Genomic DNA, 18513 nt, shown 5'->3' with positions numbered 1-18513 from the left:
CAGATGTGACGTCCACTATTATGGCAGGTCGTTGGGAAGGGAGACAAAGCCACTTACCCAAGCTGAGCACAGGACAGAGGATCCTGAGGTCAGAGAGTGATGTTGGAACCCAAGTGTGGCAGCAAAGGGGATGGGTGTTCGTAGAAGATGTATATTATAAAAATGATTGGTCTTTGGGAAGACACTAAATCTTCATAATAGAAAAATGACCATTCTACACAAAATCGAATGTGGTAAAACTAGAGCTAATGAAAACACTTTAAACAAATATTCTTTTTAACACCTTTCCCTGTCAGACTTTGTTGAGCATAATACAGCAACATTTCTGAATTTAGGTCAACTTCGTAGGAAAGTTTTGGAATGTGACCTGTGACTTTCACACAGAGATGGTAAATTACCTTCTCTTTTAAGAATAATGTGTCAATATTTAGAAATTACTTTTCACGTTCTTAGAAGAGTGAAATATTAAGCCACTCTGTTAACACACATGTCATCAAAAATCGTACTTGGCTCTTTCTCTGCTGTGTTAGAAAAACACCAAGATCAAGTTTATAAGATTCAAGATGCCATTCCTTCTGTTTTCCAAGTAGGATGGTTTCTTGCAAGCTTCATTCAAACAAAGATTTGTATCTTTGGCACGATATTTAATACTCCATCAAATGTGAACATTTAATGTCATTTAACGTTAGCCCACTTTTGCATTGATTCCACATTTATTATTCAACAAGGATTGTGTATCTCTTCATTACTGGGTAATAAGCAGCGGCATAGTGGAGAAAACAATGGGCTGTGTTCTGGGTCTGAGTCAACCTGCCCTTGCCACTTGCCAGTTGGGCTCTCCAGGTGAATTGAGAGATCTTGGGTCAGCCTAACAATTTGTTTCCTCATATAAATTGCAAAGATGTTGAGAGTTAAATGAGATGCTGTGTGTAAAACATTTGTACCCAGCACACAGAAAGTGGCACGTCCCACTCCAAAGACTTTTTCCTTCCTTGGCATAAATATTTATGCTCCCATGTCTTCATTCAGTAATATTGATGAACCACTTATTCTACTAAAATAGTAGATGCAAATTAAAAAGTCAGTTTTGGGGTGGGATAGTGAATAGGAAGGGAAATAGTTTGCTCAGAAAGGTGTGAATTTTGAAACTGAGGGTAATCATTAGTTAGATCCATTACACTTGGAACCTGCCTTCACTAATCAAGCATGCTTTAGTGCTTGCTACAAGAACTTGTATGTCCTCCAAACGGCACGTAGCATAAACAGTAAGATGTTTTCCAGGAACTTGGAGGCAGCTGTGTCTAGTTGGAGCTGAGCTGGTTGAGACTGGTTAGGACCACCCACCCTCCAACTGGGCATGCGCGAGTGGCCGCTCAGTGACCTTTTGACGTCAGCGGGCCGAAAACTCCACCCTCAGATCGTGCGAAGAGCCTCCATTTTTGAACGTGGAGAGAACAAGTGTCTCACCTTTTTCTTATTTCCAATCACCTTTCCCCACCCTCCCCGTGCCTCAGACCGCCCTGCTTCAATCTCACAAATACCCTGAGCCCCTGGCCTCCGGCGGGGTAGCTCTGAGGCTTGTTCCGCGGTCTCCTCGCTAGGCTGCCTCGCGGAGAAACTTCCACAAACTGGGGTCTGGGCGTTCTGGCGGCTTGGGCTTTGGGCGAGGGAATTTGGTTCAATAGCAAAAGCGGAGCAGCGGCAAGGGATGGACTCCCCGTTGTACTGAGTTTTATCCTCCGTTGATAGCAGGCTGCGGGGAAGGAGGGTCAGAGGGCAAGCCTGGGGAAAAGTGGGTTGCTGTAGTGGATTGAAAAGCGTCACCCCAGTTCATATGCACCTGGAACTTCAGAACGTGAGAGGAACTAAGGTCTTTGCAGATGTTGGTAGTTGAGGTCAAAAGATAAGGAAAGATTATTTCCTAGAGCCCCAAAATGGGGTGTGGCCCTGGGGACACCCTGATTTCAGACTTTTGGTTTCCAGAACTGAGAATGTGTTGTTTTAAGTTAACCAGTTTGTAGTAATTTATTTCCGAAGTCCTAGGAAGACGCCCTAGTTGCCAACGGTGGGTACAGGGAATTACCAGAAAAAATTCTTGTCTCTCCGCTTCTGCCTCAATTTTCTTCCAAAGCATCTCAGGACTGGGGGGAGGGGGTGCCTTGGGGATGAGATGGGGATGGTGATTAGAGTTGTACGGAGGAAAGCAAACAGATGAAAAACAGGTGTTTGGCTTTATTTTCATTTAAGCAGGGCAGTAATCTTTAAAGTCAGGCTTTATTGAGTTTTTTAAGTTCCTTCTTAGAACAGAGTCTTACCTGCACAATCGGAAATCGGGAGTGTGTGAGGGTGTGGACGAGGGGACCCGGCCCTCAGATGCTGGGACAAAAGGGCTGACGGAGTCGGGGCTCATGGGACACGTAATCCCAACTCGAGTTCTCCTAACCTCGGGGTTGGGTTAGAACAAACCGAGGGAAACCGTGAGGACGGGAGCTGTTTCCCTGCTTCCCTTCTGGGACACGGGGCCTAGCCAGTCCCCACCCACCTACCAGAGGCAGCTTAGTGAGAGAGAACTGTTCTCCACTCATCCCCCAAACCGCTACATGACTGGGGGCTTATGAGGAAGACACGATCAGTACCAGGGAAAAAGCATGAAGGGAATGCGTTTGCTCGCGCGCACACGAAGGCCTATGTGTGAATCTTCGCCACAAGTACAAATACCAGCTCAGTATATTTTTGCTTTCTAGCTCCAAATCAGTGAGTCCTAGACATTTTCTTTGTTTTTAACGTCTTTCCCCCAATAACTTCAGCTTTCCAGAAGCTTCTTTTTTTTTTTTTTCCCCCCCGGGACGCGGGCCTCTCACTGCTGTGGCCTCTCCCGTTGCGGACGGAGCACAGGCTCCGGACGCGCAGCCTCGGCGGCCATGGCTCACGGGCCCAGCCGCTCCGCGACATGTGGGATCTTCCCGGACCGGGGCACGAACCCGTGTCCCCTGCGTCGGGAGGCGGACTCTCAACCACTGCGCCACCAGGTAAGCCCTCCAGAAGCTTCTTGGTGAATCATTCTTTTTCTGTCTACAAGGGGAAAGTTGATTTCTGACGGCTCCATCAAAAGAGGTTCCTGAATTTCTAATCTGCACCTGCCCCTCCCCAGTCCCACCTTGCCTCTGACTACCTTCATCTTTAAAGTACAGGTGTTTAAACTTAACCCTTTGGTTGCATGTTGTAAATTCACAACCCGGTTCCCCCATCTTCAGTGCCTGTTGCCCATGTTACAACCATGCTGATGTCTTCTTTGGGGTTTGTATTGGGAACCTCATTTGCTCATAGATAAAACAAGAGACACTTCTTCTCAAAAGAGACCAAGGTGGCTTCCATTTCAATGGAAGATTTTAAAGATTGAGGCCAACTCAGCACCAAGTCATTAGCGGTGAAGAAGAGTTAGTTTAGCGGCAAGTACATATTAACCAAAGCACAGGACCCTCGGGCAGGTTAGCGGGTAGAAGATCAACGTCTCGATAGAATTAGACGAGAACCAGACTCTGAAGGGATGGACAAACCCTCCCTGCCTCTGTCGGCAAAGGGACACGGGACCAAGAACAGACTGGTTGGATGTCCACTCCTTTGACCTATTTTTGAGTACCTACTATGTGCCTTGCACCACGATGAGTAAGACTAACCCTGTCCTCCACTCATGGATCTCACTGTCCAGGGAACTTTGCTTCTCCTGTTGAAGAAGCTGTCTCTGAATCTAATCAGGTAACTGTTGCTGCCGGCTGGGTAACTGTGCCCTCCTGGAACTGTACTCTCTCGAGCCGCTTAAGACTGGTTAGGGCCACTGACCCTCCAGCTGGGCGTGTGTGAATGTCCTCTTGGTGACCTTTTGACATCAGAGAGCCGAGAACTCTACCCTCTGATCGTGCTGGTGCTACCATTTTCTCAACACTCTTCCTGTGAAGAAGCCTAGTTGCACCTGCACAGAATGACGACTACCTCACCTTTCTCTTGTCTCAGATCACCTTTCCCCACTCTCCCTCAGTTTTATCCCATAAAAGCCCCTTGCCTTCCAGGAGGCAGATTTGAGATTAGTTCTCCCGTCTCCTTGCTTGGCTGCCTTGCAAAGAAACCCTTTCTCTGCTGCAGACCTTGGTGTTTCAGGGTTGACTTGCTGTGCTTTGAGCCACGAACCCTGGTTTGGTAATAGTTTCTTGCAATATATGCAAACTCATCTGAAAGTATTTTTGAATATGTGATTAGTTTTAAAAATTACTTGCGAATGTTCACTTAGCCATGATGGAATGATAAGGCCGGAGGTACTGTCCCATCTTAAACAACCAAAATAGCAGACAAAATACAAGAAACAATAGTTTTTAGATACTGGACCAGGAGCACAGGATGGTGATCCCTGAGGGAAGGGAGACAAACAAGATAAGCCCTCGGTTCCTGGCGGTCAGGCCACAGCAGAGGGAGGTTCTGGAATCCTAAGTGTCATCTTGACAGTGTGTTACCAAGAATGTTCTTGTTTTTAGGCAATACACACTTAAGTATTTGCTTAGGGGCTAAAGGGTTACTTCCGAACAGCTCAGGAAAAAATGTCATACATATATGTATATAGATATACATACAAACATATACATTTGAGACAAAATGATACGATATGGGAAAATGTTAGTATTTAGAGAATCAGGGTGATGGGACTATGGGAATTCTTTGTATTAGTTTTGCAACTTTTCTCTTGAGTTTGGGAACATCTCAATTTTAAAATTTAAAAAAGCACCTATGTATGAATTATGACATCAAAAACCACATGAGAGAACTTCCCTGGTGTCGCAGTGGTTAAGAATCTGCCTGCCAATGCAGGGGACACAGGTTCAAGCCCTGGTCTGGGAAGATTCCACATGCTGCACAGCAACTAAGCCCATGTGCCACAACTACTGAGCCCATGTGCCACAACTACTGAAGCCCGAGCACTTAGAGCCTCTGCTCCGCAACAAGAGAAGCCACCGCAATGAGAAGCCCACGCGCACACCACATGGAGTAGCCTCTGCTCGCCACAATTAGAGAAAGCCCGTGTGCAGCAACGAAGACCCAATGCAGCGAAAACTAAATAAATAAATTTACAAAAAAACCCCTATATGAGACCCTTTGCATTTTTAAACTTGATTGCATTTATGAAAAAATGCAAATGCAATGTGTTCAAAAACATTTATTGATGCTCAGAATATTAAACAATATATTTTAAAACTATACTTGTTCTCTGTATAAGAACTGGAAAATACAGGTAAGCAAAGACAAATAATCCCACCAATTAGAAACACTGCTAATCAAATTGTTTTTGTGTGTAAAGTATGTAACATTAACGGCTGGGGACGTTCAATTTCCATACTTTTTGAAAAGTGAATTTGGAGTGAACAAAATTCAATTGCAACTTACTTTAGAAGCCAATATGCACTGCCAATACTATGAAAAGTGCATTGTAGGAAGTACCTTAATAACAAATACTATGCCCCGTGTAGGGACTGGTACGATTTTGAGAATGCCAGATGGAGAATGATGATCCTTTTAAAAAGGCTGGCGCTTTACGGGAATTTCTGGAGTATTGCCAACCCTGTAAAGTGTTATAAACCCTATGATATTATATCATCATCCCTATTTTACAGATAAAGAAATAGAAAAAGCATACACAAGATAAATAACACACTTTAAGTCACACCACTTGGAGCGGACTCAGACTTCAGTAAAGCCAAACTTTGTGTCTGCTGAAATGTTTTTAATGCTGTCAAACAGAAAAAAAAAATTACATTTATACAAACATTACTTCTGGGTGTATTTTTCTTTACTAACAGCTTATCAATATGAGAAATATGTCATATAATTCAAGGGCAAGTATTGAAAACTTATTGTGGTTAGGCCTGGATAAAATTCACAATGTTAAGCTAGAAAAACAGGTTGAAATACATGAAAGTAATGTGTAAATCCTGAGTTTTTGGCAACAGTTGGTAGTTGAAAGCAACAGCATACAAATACCAGGGGAACGTTTAAACAACAGGAAACAACTTAAAATTTATTGGGCCTTAAAAAAAAAAAATCAGATCTCATCCTGACACTGAACTGGTGCAGATCTATGTGTCAATATATCAGTTATGTGAGCTGTGGATACATAATGGAATTTCTTGAGTTTGACGAGTTGAAAAAAATTGTGATTACTGAGACCACTTCATTGTTGCTTCACGGGCAAGTTAGATTTGGAGATCAAGGAAAAACAAAAGGTCTAAATGCCCCTTTTCAGTATTCTTTAAAGACTTTCTTTCCTAAGGCTATACCTCTATTTACCTGTTCACCTCTGGAAGAACAACACTTTAATGTTTTACATTCAAATGATCCCATGTATTGAGGTTTGATTTTTCTTTTATTAGAAAACATGTAACTTATAATTTTTATAATTTTTAAAGTTACTTTCCAGAAAATACCTTCTCCAGAATCAAGTATTAGCTTTGGATTTAGTGAGCCTTTACTATCCTAATCTCTTCCTCACTTTGTCATTGGTATGGATAGGTTACCCTTCCTAAATTCCACTGATGTATATAAAAAAAAAATCCTATGCTAATATTACAAAGCAATTGGTGTGAGAGAGTCAAGTAAAATAAAAGCATGGCTGATGGAAAAGATGAAAAAACTGCACCATTCTTATTTTTTTAATGTTTTAAAATTATAAATACATGCTTGGTTTAAAACTTCAAATGTACAGAAAAATGTAAAGTGAAAGGCAAAAAGTCCCTTTACCCTACCTAACTTCTAGCCCCATTCTCTACAGCTGCGCAGTTGAATATGGAAGCCCCTAGCTATATGTAGCTATTTAAATTAAAACCAAAATTAAAAAAAAGTTCCTCACACCAGCTATATTGCAACTCCTCAATGACCACATGGGACTAGAAGTTATCATATTGGAGAGTGAAGATATACAAGATTTCCATCATCACAGAAAGTCCATTGGTTACTGCTCCACAGAAACCATAATTAAGCACTAGCATATAAAAGGCTCATTATTAGGAGTTATGAGTTCTTTATATATTCCAGATACAAACCCCTTATCAGATGTGATTTTCAAAAATTTTCTCTCACTCTGTGGGTTGTCTTTTTACTTTCTTGATGGTGTCCTTTAAAGCACAAAAGTTCATTTTGATTAAGTCCAATTTATTTTTTTCCCCTTGTTTGTACTTTTGGTGCTGTATCTAAGAAGCTGTTGGTTAGCCCAAGGTCACAAAGATTTACTTCTATGTTTTCCTGTAAAAGTTTTATAGTTTTAGCTCTTATTTAGGTGTATGATCCATTTTGAGTTAAAATTTGTGTATGGCATAAGGAAGGGATAGCCTTCCTTATACCATAAGTGGCTATCCAGGGATAGCCACTGGATAGCATGTGGCTATCCAGTTGTCCTTGGATCATTTGTTGAAAAGACTACTTCCTCATTGAATGGTATTGGCACCCTTACCAAATATCAATTGATCATAAAATGTATGGGTTTATTTCTGGACTGTTATATTTTATATTCCTTTGTAATGTCTATCCTGTTTTGATTACTATAGCTTTGTAATAAGTTGTAAAATTGGTTAAGTGTGAATCTTCCCACTTTGTTCTCTTTCAAGATTGTTTTGGGTATTGTGGGTTTCTTGCATTTCCATGTGAATTTTATCAGCTTATCAATTTCTGCCAAAAAGCCAGCTGGAATTTTGATGGGAATTGCATTGAATCTGTAGACCAATTTGGGGAGCACTGCCATCTAAACAGTGTTAAGTCTTCCAATCCACCAACAAAGATGTCTTTCCATTTATTTACATCTTCTTTCTTTGAATAATGTTCTGTAGTTTTGTTTTATTCATCTAATGCTATTATAAACAGGAGTAAAAAAAAAAATCTCAATTTTAGAATGTCCATTGCTAGTATAGAAATAAAACTGATCTTTGTATGGTGATCTTTGTATCTATCCTGCAACCTGTTGAACTCATTAGTTTTGAAATGAATTCCTTATAATTTTCTATATACAACAAGATCATGTCATCTCTGAATACATATAGTCTTACTTCTTTTCCAATATGGTTGCCCTTTCTTTTTCTTGCCTAATTGCCCTGGCTAGTGCCTCAAGTACAGTGTTGAATAGAAGTGGTGAGAATGAAAATCCTTGTCTCATTTCTGATCTTAGGGGGAAAGCAGTCAGTATTCAGTCTGTCGCCATTAAGTATGATGTTTAAGTAGGTCTGTATTTTTGGTAGATGCCCTTTATCATCCTGAGGACGTTCCCCTTTTATTTCTAGTTCCTTGAGTATTTTTATTATGAAAGGGTGCTGAATTTTATCAAATGCTTTTTCTGTATACATTAAGACAAGACAATGTGGTAATTTTGATCTTTAGGAACATGATCCTCATTCATGATTCTGTGTTTGTAAATTTGCCAATTTACTTATTTAAAATTTGTTTATAACCCTAACGTCAATACTTGCAGCACTTTTATGACCATTCATGGACATGTGCAGACGGGTGAAAAAAACTGAGTTCCTTGAGGTGCATGGTCTCAGCTGAGGTCAAACAAGGCAATGCTTTGCCTTCTTGTTTCAGCTCTCCTGCAGAGACGACCAGAGGATGGAGAAGGCATGGGGAAAGGCAGTATAGTGCAAGAAGCTCTGGCTTTGGGGCCAGTTGGATGTGTCTGAATCCCAAGTCTGGCCCATTAGTTGGGTGGCCTCAGGCAAGTCACTTAATACTTCTGAACCTCATTTTGTCTCTTATAAAATAAATAGACTCTACCAGGATAAGTTGTTTTTAGGATTTAAGGTTACAGTCTATTTGAGATACGTATATGTGTAAAACACACACATTTCCCCTAGGAGCAATGGCTCTGTATTCGCTAATTCAGTATTCATAGTGAGATTATAGAATATAACTATTGTGAGTAACAAGATAATTTACACATTATGTTTGATTTTGGATGTTAAACCAACCTTGCATTCCTGGGATAAATTTCACTTGGTCATGGTGTATGACCCTTTTTATATTTTGCTAGTATTTTGTTGATGATTTTTTGTGTCTATAGTCATAATAGATATTGCTCTGTAGTTTTCTTGCAATGTCTTTGGTTTTGTATTAGGGTAATACTGGCCTCAAAAAATTGAGTTGGGAAGTGTTCTATTTTTGGAAAAAGTTTGCAAAGGATTGGTGCTACTTCTTTAAAAAATGTCTGGTAGAATACAGCAGTGAAGACATCTGGGCCTGGGATTTTCTTTGTGGGATGTTTTAAAATTACTAATTCAACCTTTTTATTGCCAGCTGCTTTTTAAACTTGCTTTTAGGTAGAACCAAAGGTGACTGTGTCCTAAGGCCAATAAAATGAGAAAATACACCTTATTAAGGAAGACATGTCCAATATTTGTAAGATTCAGGTAAACAGCTACCAAGGTCATCCAGTAGCAAAATTATTCTGCTGTCTAGGGCTTTAACATAGACAAACATCTTGTCACTTCTCATGTGCTTTCATGACCTTAAGAAATTTCAGCCTGTTATACATAAGATTTACATACAAACCTCTTAACTGGCATTTGCAGCGAAGTCCTATAATCACAAACTAAAGTCCATACATTTCTAGATTATATACAGATATCCATATTTATATATCTTTAAATCTATCTACCAAAATACTACCTGTCTCAGAACCTGTCAGGAAGGCAGTGTGTAGTGGAATAAACACTGGAATAGAAGCCTGGAGGTCTCAGCTCTAACTTAAACAAGATGCCTCAATCTGTTTCTCCCACTGATAAAATTAGGTTAAGCCTGATGACCACCAAGGTACATTTTCTGGCTCTAAAAATACAACGACTTATTCTACAGTAATGCCATTCCCACTGTTCTTACTTCAGAGTGGTCAAAATGAAAACACTTTTGTTATATACACATAAACATATACACATCCGTACTTCATACTTACAGAACAAATCAACCAATTCACAGAATCTTAAAAGAGGAAGTCCGTAGTTAAATAATATAATTCCAGCATCTCAAAGTCCTGAGTTTGCCACGGAACAGCTGTTACTAATTTTTTCTTTCCACATGTATATATATTTGCTTTTCCCCAATATCTCACTTTATGTTAAGTACTGTTGGATGAGACATCTATTAATTATGATAACTTTCAAAAACAAAAAGGTCACTTTTCAGAAATTCTGAGCCCATCAGAGAAACCAAATGGTATTTCATCAGTTGTCTCTACTGGCACATTGCTTCTGCCAAACTGACATGAATAATGGTGGGTATGATGACTTGAAATAAATGCATCTGCAGTCCGGCTGCAACGACAACTATCTGACGGCATCGCATTACTTGAGTTACTAAGATGTGAATGGTAAACACCACAGAATGAGTCTTGAGATGCACGATAATGGCCAGCTCCCACGGACACAGCTGTTGAGCTCTGGTAAGGGCTGTTACACATAACACAAGTTTGGAAGCAAGTCTTCCGTCCGGAGCCTCGGTGAATGTCTAGTTTAGCAATGAGAGGTTTTCCGACATTCACTTCCTGCTTTTCCTCTACAGTATCTTCCAATCCTGAGTACTGATATGATAAACACACTGTGAAGACTAGATGTTCCTGAAAAGGAAAAGAAAAGGTTTGTTATCTTCATCAACCCTGAAAGTATATCCATCTTAGACTCTCATTCACACAACATACAGACAAAACCAAACAACAACAAAAACCCAGTCTCACTCCTGTTTCCCAGGTTCCAGACCCTCAAGGTATCCTTTACACCTTCTCTATACTAAGAAAGGCCGGCTAGAATTAGCTTCCTTTTCCCTCATTCAGTACTTTGAATTAGTATAGTCAAAATCATAGAGATCTGGTATTGTATTCCTGATGAACAGGGAAAAGGTATTTTCCAAGCAGTGGGGCTTGGGAAACGATCTTTCCCTATTACTGGAGATGGGGAATAATCTTTTAATGAAACAATAACTGGCTTTACATCTAGGTCAAAATTTTGTTTAGCTGTTTTAAAATACTACAGAATAATCACAACCATAGGTGGAGAAGTATAATTGAATCAGATAATGGACAGAAGTTCAAAGATACAAGGAGAGTGGAAGTAGATTAGCCACGGACGGGGCAACGGCAGGTTTATGACTGTCCTCGTCAACAGTGCTCACTTCATTCCCCAGGTTTTGGCTATAAATAACTCAGTTTGGCAAGAATTTGGTTCTGTTAGAAAGCTCAACCCTATAGACCATGTACCATGTAGTTTCTGATTTAAGGTCAACGAGAGATGAAAAGAGATCAAAATAAATTCCAATTCTAATTTGTTACGTTTTGTAGAAAGTCAGAAATAGGAAATGCTTAACTGAAAATGCTAAGATATTTACAAGTAGACTATGCTTTTTGTCTCTAACTTTTTAACACCGTGGAGGGCAATTACTTGCATTCTCACACACAAATCCTCAGGCCATTATCAGGGACAGGATACAACATGCAAAAGGCCACTGAGACTTGCTGCACAGCCAGCCGTTCGCTCTACTTCAACTTAATACGCAAAGCAGCAGCACATCTATGGACCAATCCAAGGTTCACAGGCAAAAATGCATTTTCACTTTCATAAAGTTTTCCCTTAGTAGTTATAGACAGGAAAAGTAATAACCTTTAATTTTTGCAGTGAGCTGAGTCTAGTATAGAGGCAATGCTTGGGGAGATCCTTTGATACTAAATAGCTCCCAGTTTCTTCGGGCGTCCCTTTATTTGCATCTTTTGGATCAATATCTAGGTCCTGTGAAAATCAGCAAATGTTATTAATGAAATCAATGGAAGTCACAACATCATCTGACCATAAAACATCTTAACAGGTACTGCTCTCTGATGAACTGTGGTCAGAGTAGGTAATCCCTTACCTAGGGCTAGAGATACAATGAAAATAACATTCTAGAGTAAATTCTACATTCCTCACCGATACACTTAAGAAGTTAGCTCTGAAAGGGCAGTTACTTTCAAACTATTCCTACAAACACTTCTAAGTGTCCTCAAGTTTCCTTTTAAGTTCGAGCCCCACTAGTGTTAGATTCCTGGATTCTCTCCTTCCACATTCATCACTTTTGGGAAGGTGCAGGGGGATTTATGTGATTTGTATGTTTAAGAGGAATAAGTAGACATGCCAAAGGCAGCTTTTCCCTTTTTTCTTTTAGAGGCAACAGCTGTCGAGAGCAGGGGATCTACTCTGTGACTCTATAGAGAGCAGCCCTCAGGCTCCGCCTGCCCAGTGCCCGGGGGCCAACCCGGGTCCAGAGCTGCCGGGACTGGTGCACAGACCCGTCTAATTCTGGGGGTCACACTGAGCACATGTCCTCCATGAAGGAGAAGCAAAGGAGATGTTTTGGATTGTTTGCCTTACTCCGTGCTTACGCCTCAATTTACTACAACTATGTAGGAACGAGGGATATTGTTTAGTGGCTTCCTTAGGCCAATACGAAATAAATGTTTTGGAAAGAACTAGGTTTCTGTTCTTCCAATATACTACTATAGCTTGACAAATACGACTTACACTGTTGTAGTAACTTTTTTGGAAACGTTCTTGGAAACGTTTTTAAAAGGAAGTTATTCTGGACATATGTATAGCACATTTTATTCCTTCATATTTGATATCCTATTTAGGGTAAGGGAAATTAAATCCTTCTTTTCTGGGTGAACTTCAGACATTCCTAAACTTAACATATTTAAGGTATTTTGGCAATTAGTTTTTAAATATTACGACCATCATGACTGAAATGCAAATATTTTTGTAAGTGTAATATATATATATATATATATAGCCTTTACATTTATCAACTTTTAAATTTTCAAAAACTTAGTTGTTAGTAGGTAAGGATATATCATGATATTTTAAATAGAAGAAAAAGACTTACAAGTGGAAAATCAGTAACATAGGCATCGCACATTAATATATCAGGTGGTTTGTGGACTATACTTGTATAGATTATCATGACGTTGGAAAACTCAGCTGCAAATCCTAATTGGATCTGAACACCACATTGAAATTTAAGACACATACTTTCTGGAAGTTCTGAAAAAACAATTTATAAATATTTAAAGAATGCTTCGTAAGTTTTCTGATGTTAAGTGGCAAACTAATATTCTTTATGACGCAGAATACAATTAGAGCTATTTCTGCTGCTTAAAAATGTTATATAAGTAACATTGTTTAAAGACACACACACACACACACACACACACACACTTAAAAAAAGGGTGCAATATTCTACTGGTCAAGCAAGTATCTTTTGTTTTCTATTTTCTTACAGCTCTTGTCCCTCTGCATACATAGTTTTTATAGTGGTAATCAAAAGTATACATACAATTGTAGATATATTTTCACTGTTTCCTTACTCCTCATGAAAATAGTTTTATTTAATGTGCTTCAATGTGTTAATTTACCAAAAATATATCTTAGAGAACAGACTGTTATGAAAAATAAGACATTATATAGGAGTTCAACAAATACAATTAATTTTCAGTTATCACTTAATAATGTATCCACAGCATAGATATTTGGGATTCACAGAAGATTCAACCAACTATTATTTCAGCCAATAATTTAAACTTACTTTTTCACTAAATCACATAGAATTACCAGAGGTGATTAAGTTGCAGATGATTTCTGCCTCACCTTCTTTCTCTTGCTCATCCACCCATGGATTCAAATGTCCAGGAGACAATGCTCAGTTATGCTCAGTAATATTTATAAGCATTCAGTATTTGCTGACCATCATGTTTGTGTCTTTACATGTGATTTCATTCAATATCAACAACCCTATCAAGTAAGCACTACTTCTTGTCCCCATTTTACAGAAAACATGTTTATCAAGTAGGGGACTGTCTGATTTTTGAAATGGCACATTTCAACATCTCACAATATAGGAGAATCTAAGGGATTGTATATTAGACAAATTGAAAATAGTTTTAAAGATAGAATTTAAGAATGATCAATTTTACCAAATGTGAAAATAATGGGTTAATTTAATATTTCCAACATCAAATAAATCAGTGTAATATCTATAACTGAAACCTTTGCTTAGTCTTGGGTTTACTCACTAGGCTAAAATATTTTCCTTACAAAATTCGGAGGAAAGCTGTATGTTCAGAAGGAAAAACACTTTACGATTTTATATAAACATATTATAGAAACAGCTCATAGAAAATAGACTTTACTGTACCATGTGCCTTGGCCCACTGGAGATTCCGCACCAGAGATTCTGCAGAATGTGCTGTTCCCTGTATTGGGTCCGTAAGTGCTCTCTTTTCAGATAAGCTACTTCGAATCTCTAGAGCCTGTTTGCCTTTGGTAAGGTGACATTTACCCATATCTAAAAGATAAGAAGTGAATATAGGTTTTAAGACCACATCCTTTCATTTAGACCAAGAACTCTTCTACAAATCACACTATATCCTCAATATCACTTATTCACTCAACAGATATTTACCAAGCACCTACTATGTGCCAGGCATGGTTCCAGGTGCTAGGGATATAGCAGTGAGCAAAAAGGTAAAAATACTGGGCCAGCTCACTTCTAAAGGCCCCTTTCTAGCTTTTATCTTCTATAATTCTATTAATGAATCCCCAATATTTTAAGCGTTGAAATTCACAAAGGGCTGAAAGTATATTTCTTTACTGTATGGGCAGTCATAATTTTATGTCTATATTCTGTTGAGAAATCCATTCTCAACATGATAAACAAATACATTCTCATAATAAATGATGACACAGCTATGAGCAAGTTAAAATATCATGCTGTCTTTACCTAAGATTTATTTTTAAAAAAGGAAATAATGTGTTAAAACTACCAATATGTTAAAGCACCATCACTGTCCTCCCCCAACTCAAAGTAACCAAAGTACTCTGTATATTCTTATGCATATTTTAATTTTCACTCATGTAGATACTGGTAAATAGTATGTGCGAACATTTTAGATTTTGTGCTTAACAAAAATGTTACACACATATTTTTGTAATACTATTTTCATTCAACATGATTTAGAGACTTATGAATAGTAACAAATCTCAATTTAAATTTATAAAACCAGATATTCTTTTGTATGAATACATTACAATAAATTTATCCCATTTCTGTATATATTAATAAAAATAAATTAATATCTGTCTTGGGAAAGTAGTTACTTATCTGGGAAGAAGAGACATAAAACTCTAAGACTTTATCCCTTTTGCTCACAAAGAGATTCCAAATGTTTTTCTTTCACCAGTAGTAAGGTCAGAGAGAGAGAGACAGAGTGTGATTTTATATATATGATTATTATAAACACACACACACACACACACACACACACACACACACACACACAGAATGGGAGGAATATATCAAACAATTGAGAACTAAGTTATATCAACATATTGGGGGTTGGGGGGGAGCCTAAGGGTCATGAGCATATATAAAATTACATTGTTGTAGGAGAGAAGATATAGAAATCAATTTTTAAAAGATGAAAAAGGAAGAATGAGCCAAATAAAAAATTAAATGGTTAAAACAGACACGAAAAGCCTACGGTAAAAAAAAAAAAAAAAAAAAAAAAGCCTACGGTAAATGTAGTTGAACTAAATTTTCTAGTTGAAGGAAAAAGGTTATCACGTTGGATTTAAATTCATTGATTCTAAATGTGAAAATATTAGAAGCATTCCGTTTAAAATCAGAAATGAGGCAAGAATGTCTACCACTACTACTTTTATTCAAGAATGTCTCAGAGGTCCTAGCTAGTGCGACATCAAGAACATATCAGAACTCCTCTAAATCAGTAAGAAAAGCAAAAACACCACAATAGAAAAATGGACCAAGGACACGAGCAGATTTTCATAAGACATACGTATTGCCATTAAAAACATGTTCAATATCACTAACAATCAGGGAAACCCAAATCAAAACCACAATGAGATAGTATTTAACACATCTGATTGGCAAAAATAAAAAAGTCTGACATATGAAGTGATGAAGAGAGTGCAGATTTACACGACCTCTTGTACATTACGGGGAAGAGGGTAAGTGTAGATTGGTGCAACCACTTTGCAAAACGGTTTGGCATTATTTCTTATAATTGAATACTGACATACCCCACGATCCAGTAATTCCAAATACTAGATTTATACCCCAAAGAAACTCTTGCATACATACTCCAGGAGACATATAAGAGATTGTTACAACGGTACTGTTCACGATAGCAAAAACTGGGATGTAACTCAAATGCTCAACAGGAGGGCAGCTGAAAAAACTAGTATGTTTGCACAGTACAATATTATAATACAGTCAAAATGAATGAACCACAGTCATGCAACAATATGGATTACTCTTAGCAATATAACATTAATTGAAAAACTTCAAGTCCCAAATACACAGCATAATATCTTTTGATAAAGTTAAAAACAACTAAAATTAAAATATACATACTTCTTGCAGACATAATATAAACTCAATTAAAACTATGTAAGAAGCAAATCAAGGGAATGATAAACAAGATTTAGAATGATGGTTACCATGTAAAGGGGGGCAAGGAAAGAGAGAGAGGGAACATATAATTGGATGTAGATTACTGTCAAGGTCTGAGATTCATGTTAAACAACTAATTCCACAATAAAAACTGTCAGAAGTATGTTCTAAGGGACTTACATCATTAAAAATGAAATACTAATTAAATAATTTTTTCTAGCAGGTCTTGGAGTTTTATATAGTAAGATGGTTTTTGGGTCCCTTAAATGCCATACTGCTAAAACTAGATAGGAAAGAATTTATTTTGCAATTTCAAGCAACTGAACAATAATGCTGTCTGGAGTACAAAAATCAAAATCCGGGGTCACAGATTAACAACTGGAGCCTTGTAACAGCAGTCAGCTTATTTCATATTTTGTTTCACGGGTACACAACTGAAACTGGAAAGGTAGTTTTTCTGCCTTGACCATTTGGTCTATGATCTTTGAATACTTACATTTTTTCTGAATATTTTTAAGTTATCCAGAAGATCCAAAGTTCAAATATATAATAAAATAAAAATATAATCCAGAAGTTCAAATATAAACTCATAGCACATACTGGGATGCCACTCATTGCCATAACAACAAAGTATATATCATATGTGGGTGAACTGGTGCTTTTTACTAAGTGTTAAGATAGTTAATATATCTTAAAGACTAAAATTAGAATAAAGCATTTTAGAGTCTCTGAAGCACCTTCACAGATCTCACTTTGAAAATAACTGACATACTCCAAAGGCTTTAATTTTTTTTTTTTAAGCGCCAGAACTTTGTCTTCAAATGAGAACTTAAATAGAAGCCCACACAATATGTAAAACACATAAAAGCAGAACTTCTTTGGTTGAAGAAGGAGGGCCGAAGCTCTGACTGTCTACATTAAAGGGGAAAGTAGTTAAGTGATCCAGCTAAGGGATCTACACCGACAAAAACATGAAAATAAACGAATGTGACTAACAGCAGGTCGTGAAACACTCAGATACCATACACTCAAGCTGCCATCTTAGGAACATCCATGAAACTCCATTTGCTAGTGAGCCAGTTTGTAAAAGAACTGCATTCTCTTTGATAGGACTTGTAAAATGGCATTTCAAAAAACACATGTCAATCTACAGCTGTAACACATGATTATTCAACACCTGACATGAGCACCGCATTATGCCAGGCAGGGAAGGAAGGAATAGAAGGGAATGGAAGACAAGGTGTTAGACCTCTAGGATCCTGTCCTTAAAGCAGAATTTTAAAACTACTAAGTTCATCAAGAAAAAAGAAAAAGAACCCAGCTTTTCCCCATAGGGTCTCAGCATTTCTGTAAAGTTTATCTGTCTGATCCTGAAAGAGGATGCTCATTAGACAGTTTTTTTTTTTTTTTTTTGCAAATAAGCAGACCGGGCAGCATCAGGCACTAAGCATAGAAACAAGGTGAAGAGCTCTGAGGATCAAACTTCATTTATTTCACAACCATGTCTGGGGTCAGACTTGTACTTCAAGTAATACTGCACAGATGCATGTAGCTAAGCCAACAGGGAAGGAAGGAGGGAAACCTGAGTGTTGTGAACATTATATAAAAAAAATTGTCTTATAAATACGAATTCCAAATCTGCACAGGAATAGGAACAATAGGAATAAAATAATGACCCAACAGAGAACCCTGAGTAGCTTTCTCTTTAGTTTTTATTTTACCTTCTGCCACTTCATCCAGTAACACAGTTATTTTCTTTTCTTCTAATAATCTATCTTTTAAAAATTTCATGAAGATTCCATTTGCCAACCCAGAATGCTGTATTTCAAAGGCTTCTGCTCCTTGACACCTGAAAAAAGACATTTTTAAAAAAGCAAACACTTGCTGCATGAGGCTTCTGCAAAAACTGATGAGCCTCATGTACTCCCCTGCCTCTCTCATGGCATCCCAAATAAAGAGTTAATCTTTAAGCAAGAACTAAATGCTTTGCTGCTTAGTGAAAAG

The 18513-nt window shown here is 38.1% G+C and overlaps 1 protein-coding gene across 5 annotated transcripts in view; it reads right to left on the bottom strand.

Moving 5' to 3' along the window:
- Positions 1-5188: 5188 nt before the first annotated feature.
- MALT1 (MALT1 paracaspase) overlaps positions 5189-18513 on the bottom strand; it is a 59191-nt gene continuing 45866 nt past the window's right edge. For all 5 annotated transcript variants that reach the window (XM_027118624.1, XM_027118626.1, XM_027118628.1 and 2 more), the window contains 5 exons: positions 18231-18358; positions 14233-14382; positions 12925-13082; positions 11670-11795; positions 5189-10633 (listed from right to left, as the gene is read on the bottom strand). In XM_027118624.1, coding sequence (XP_026974425.1) covers positions 10193-10633; positions 11670-11795; positions 12925-13082; positions 14233-14382; positions 18231-18358 — 1003 coding nt within the window. In that variant the 3' untranslated portion in view covers positions 5189-10192. The remainder of the gene's footprint in view (positions 10634-11669; positions 11796-12924; positions 13083-14232; positions 14383-18230; positions 18359-18513) is intronic.

Source organism: Aethalodelphis obliquidens, unplaced genomic scaffold (genome assembly GCF_003676395.1).
Source record: "Aethalodelphis obliquidens isolate GAN/ISIS:26980383/991018 unplaced genomic scaffold, ASM367639v1 scaffold19, whole genome shotgun sequence".
Classification (NCBI taxonomy): domain Eukaryota; kingdom Metazoa; phylum Chordata; class Mammalia; order Artiodactyla; family Delphinidae; genus Aethalodelphis; species Aethalodelphis obliquidens.
Note: the sequence above shows the minus strand (reverse complement) of the source record. Positions and strands in the feature narration are given on the sequence as shown.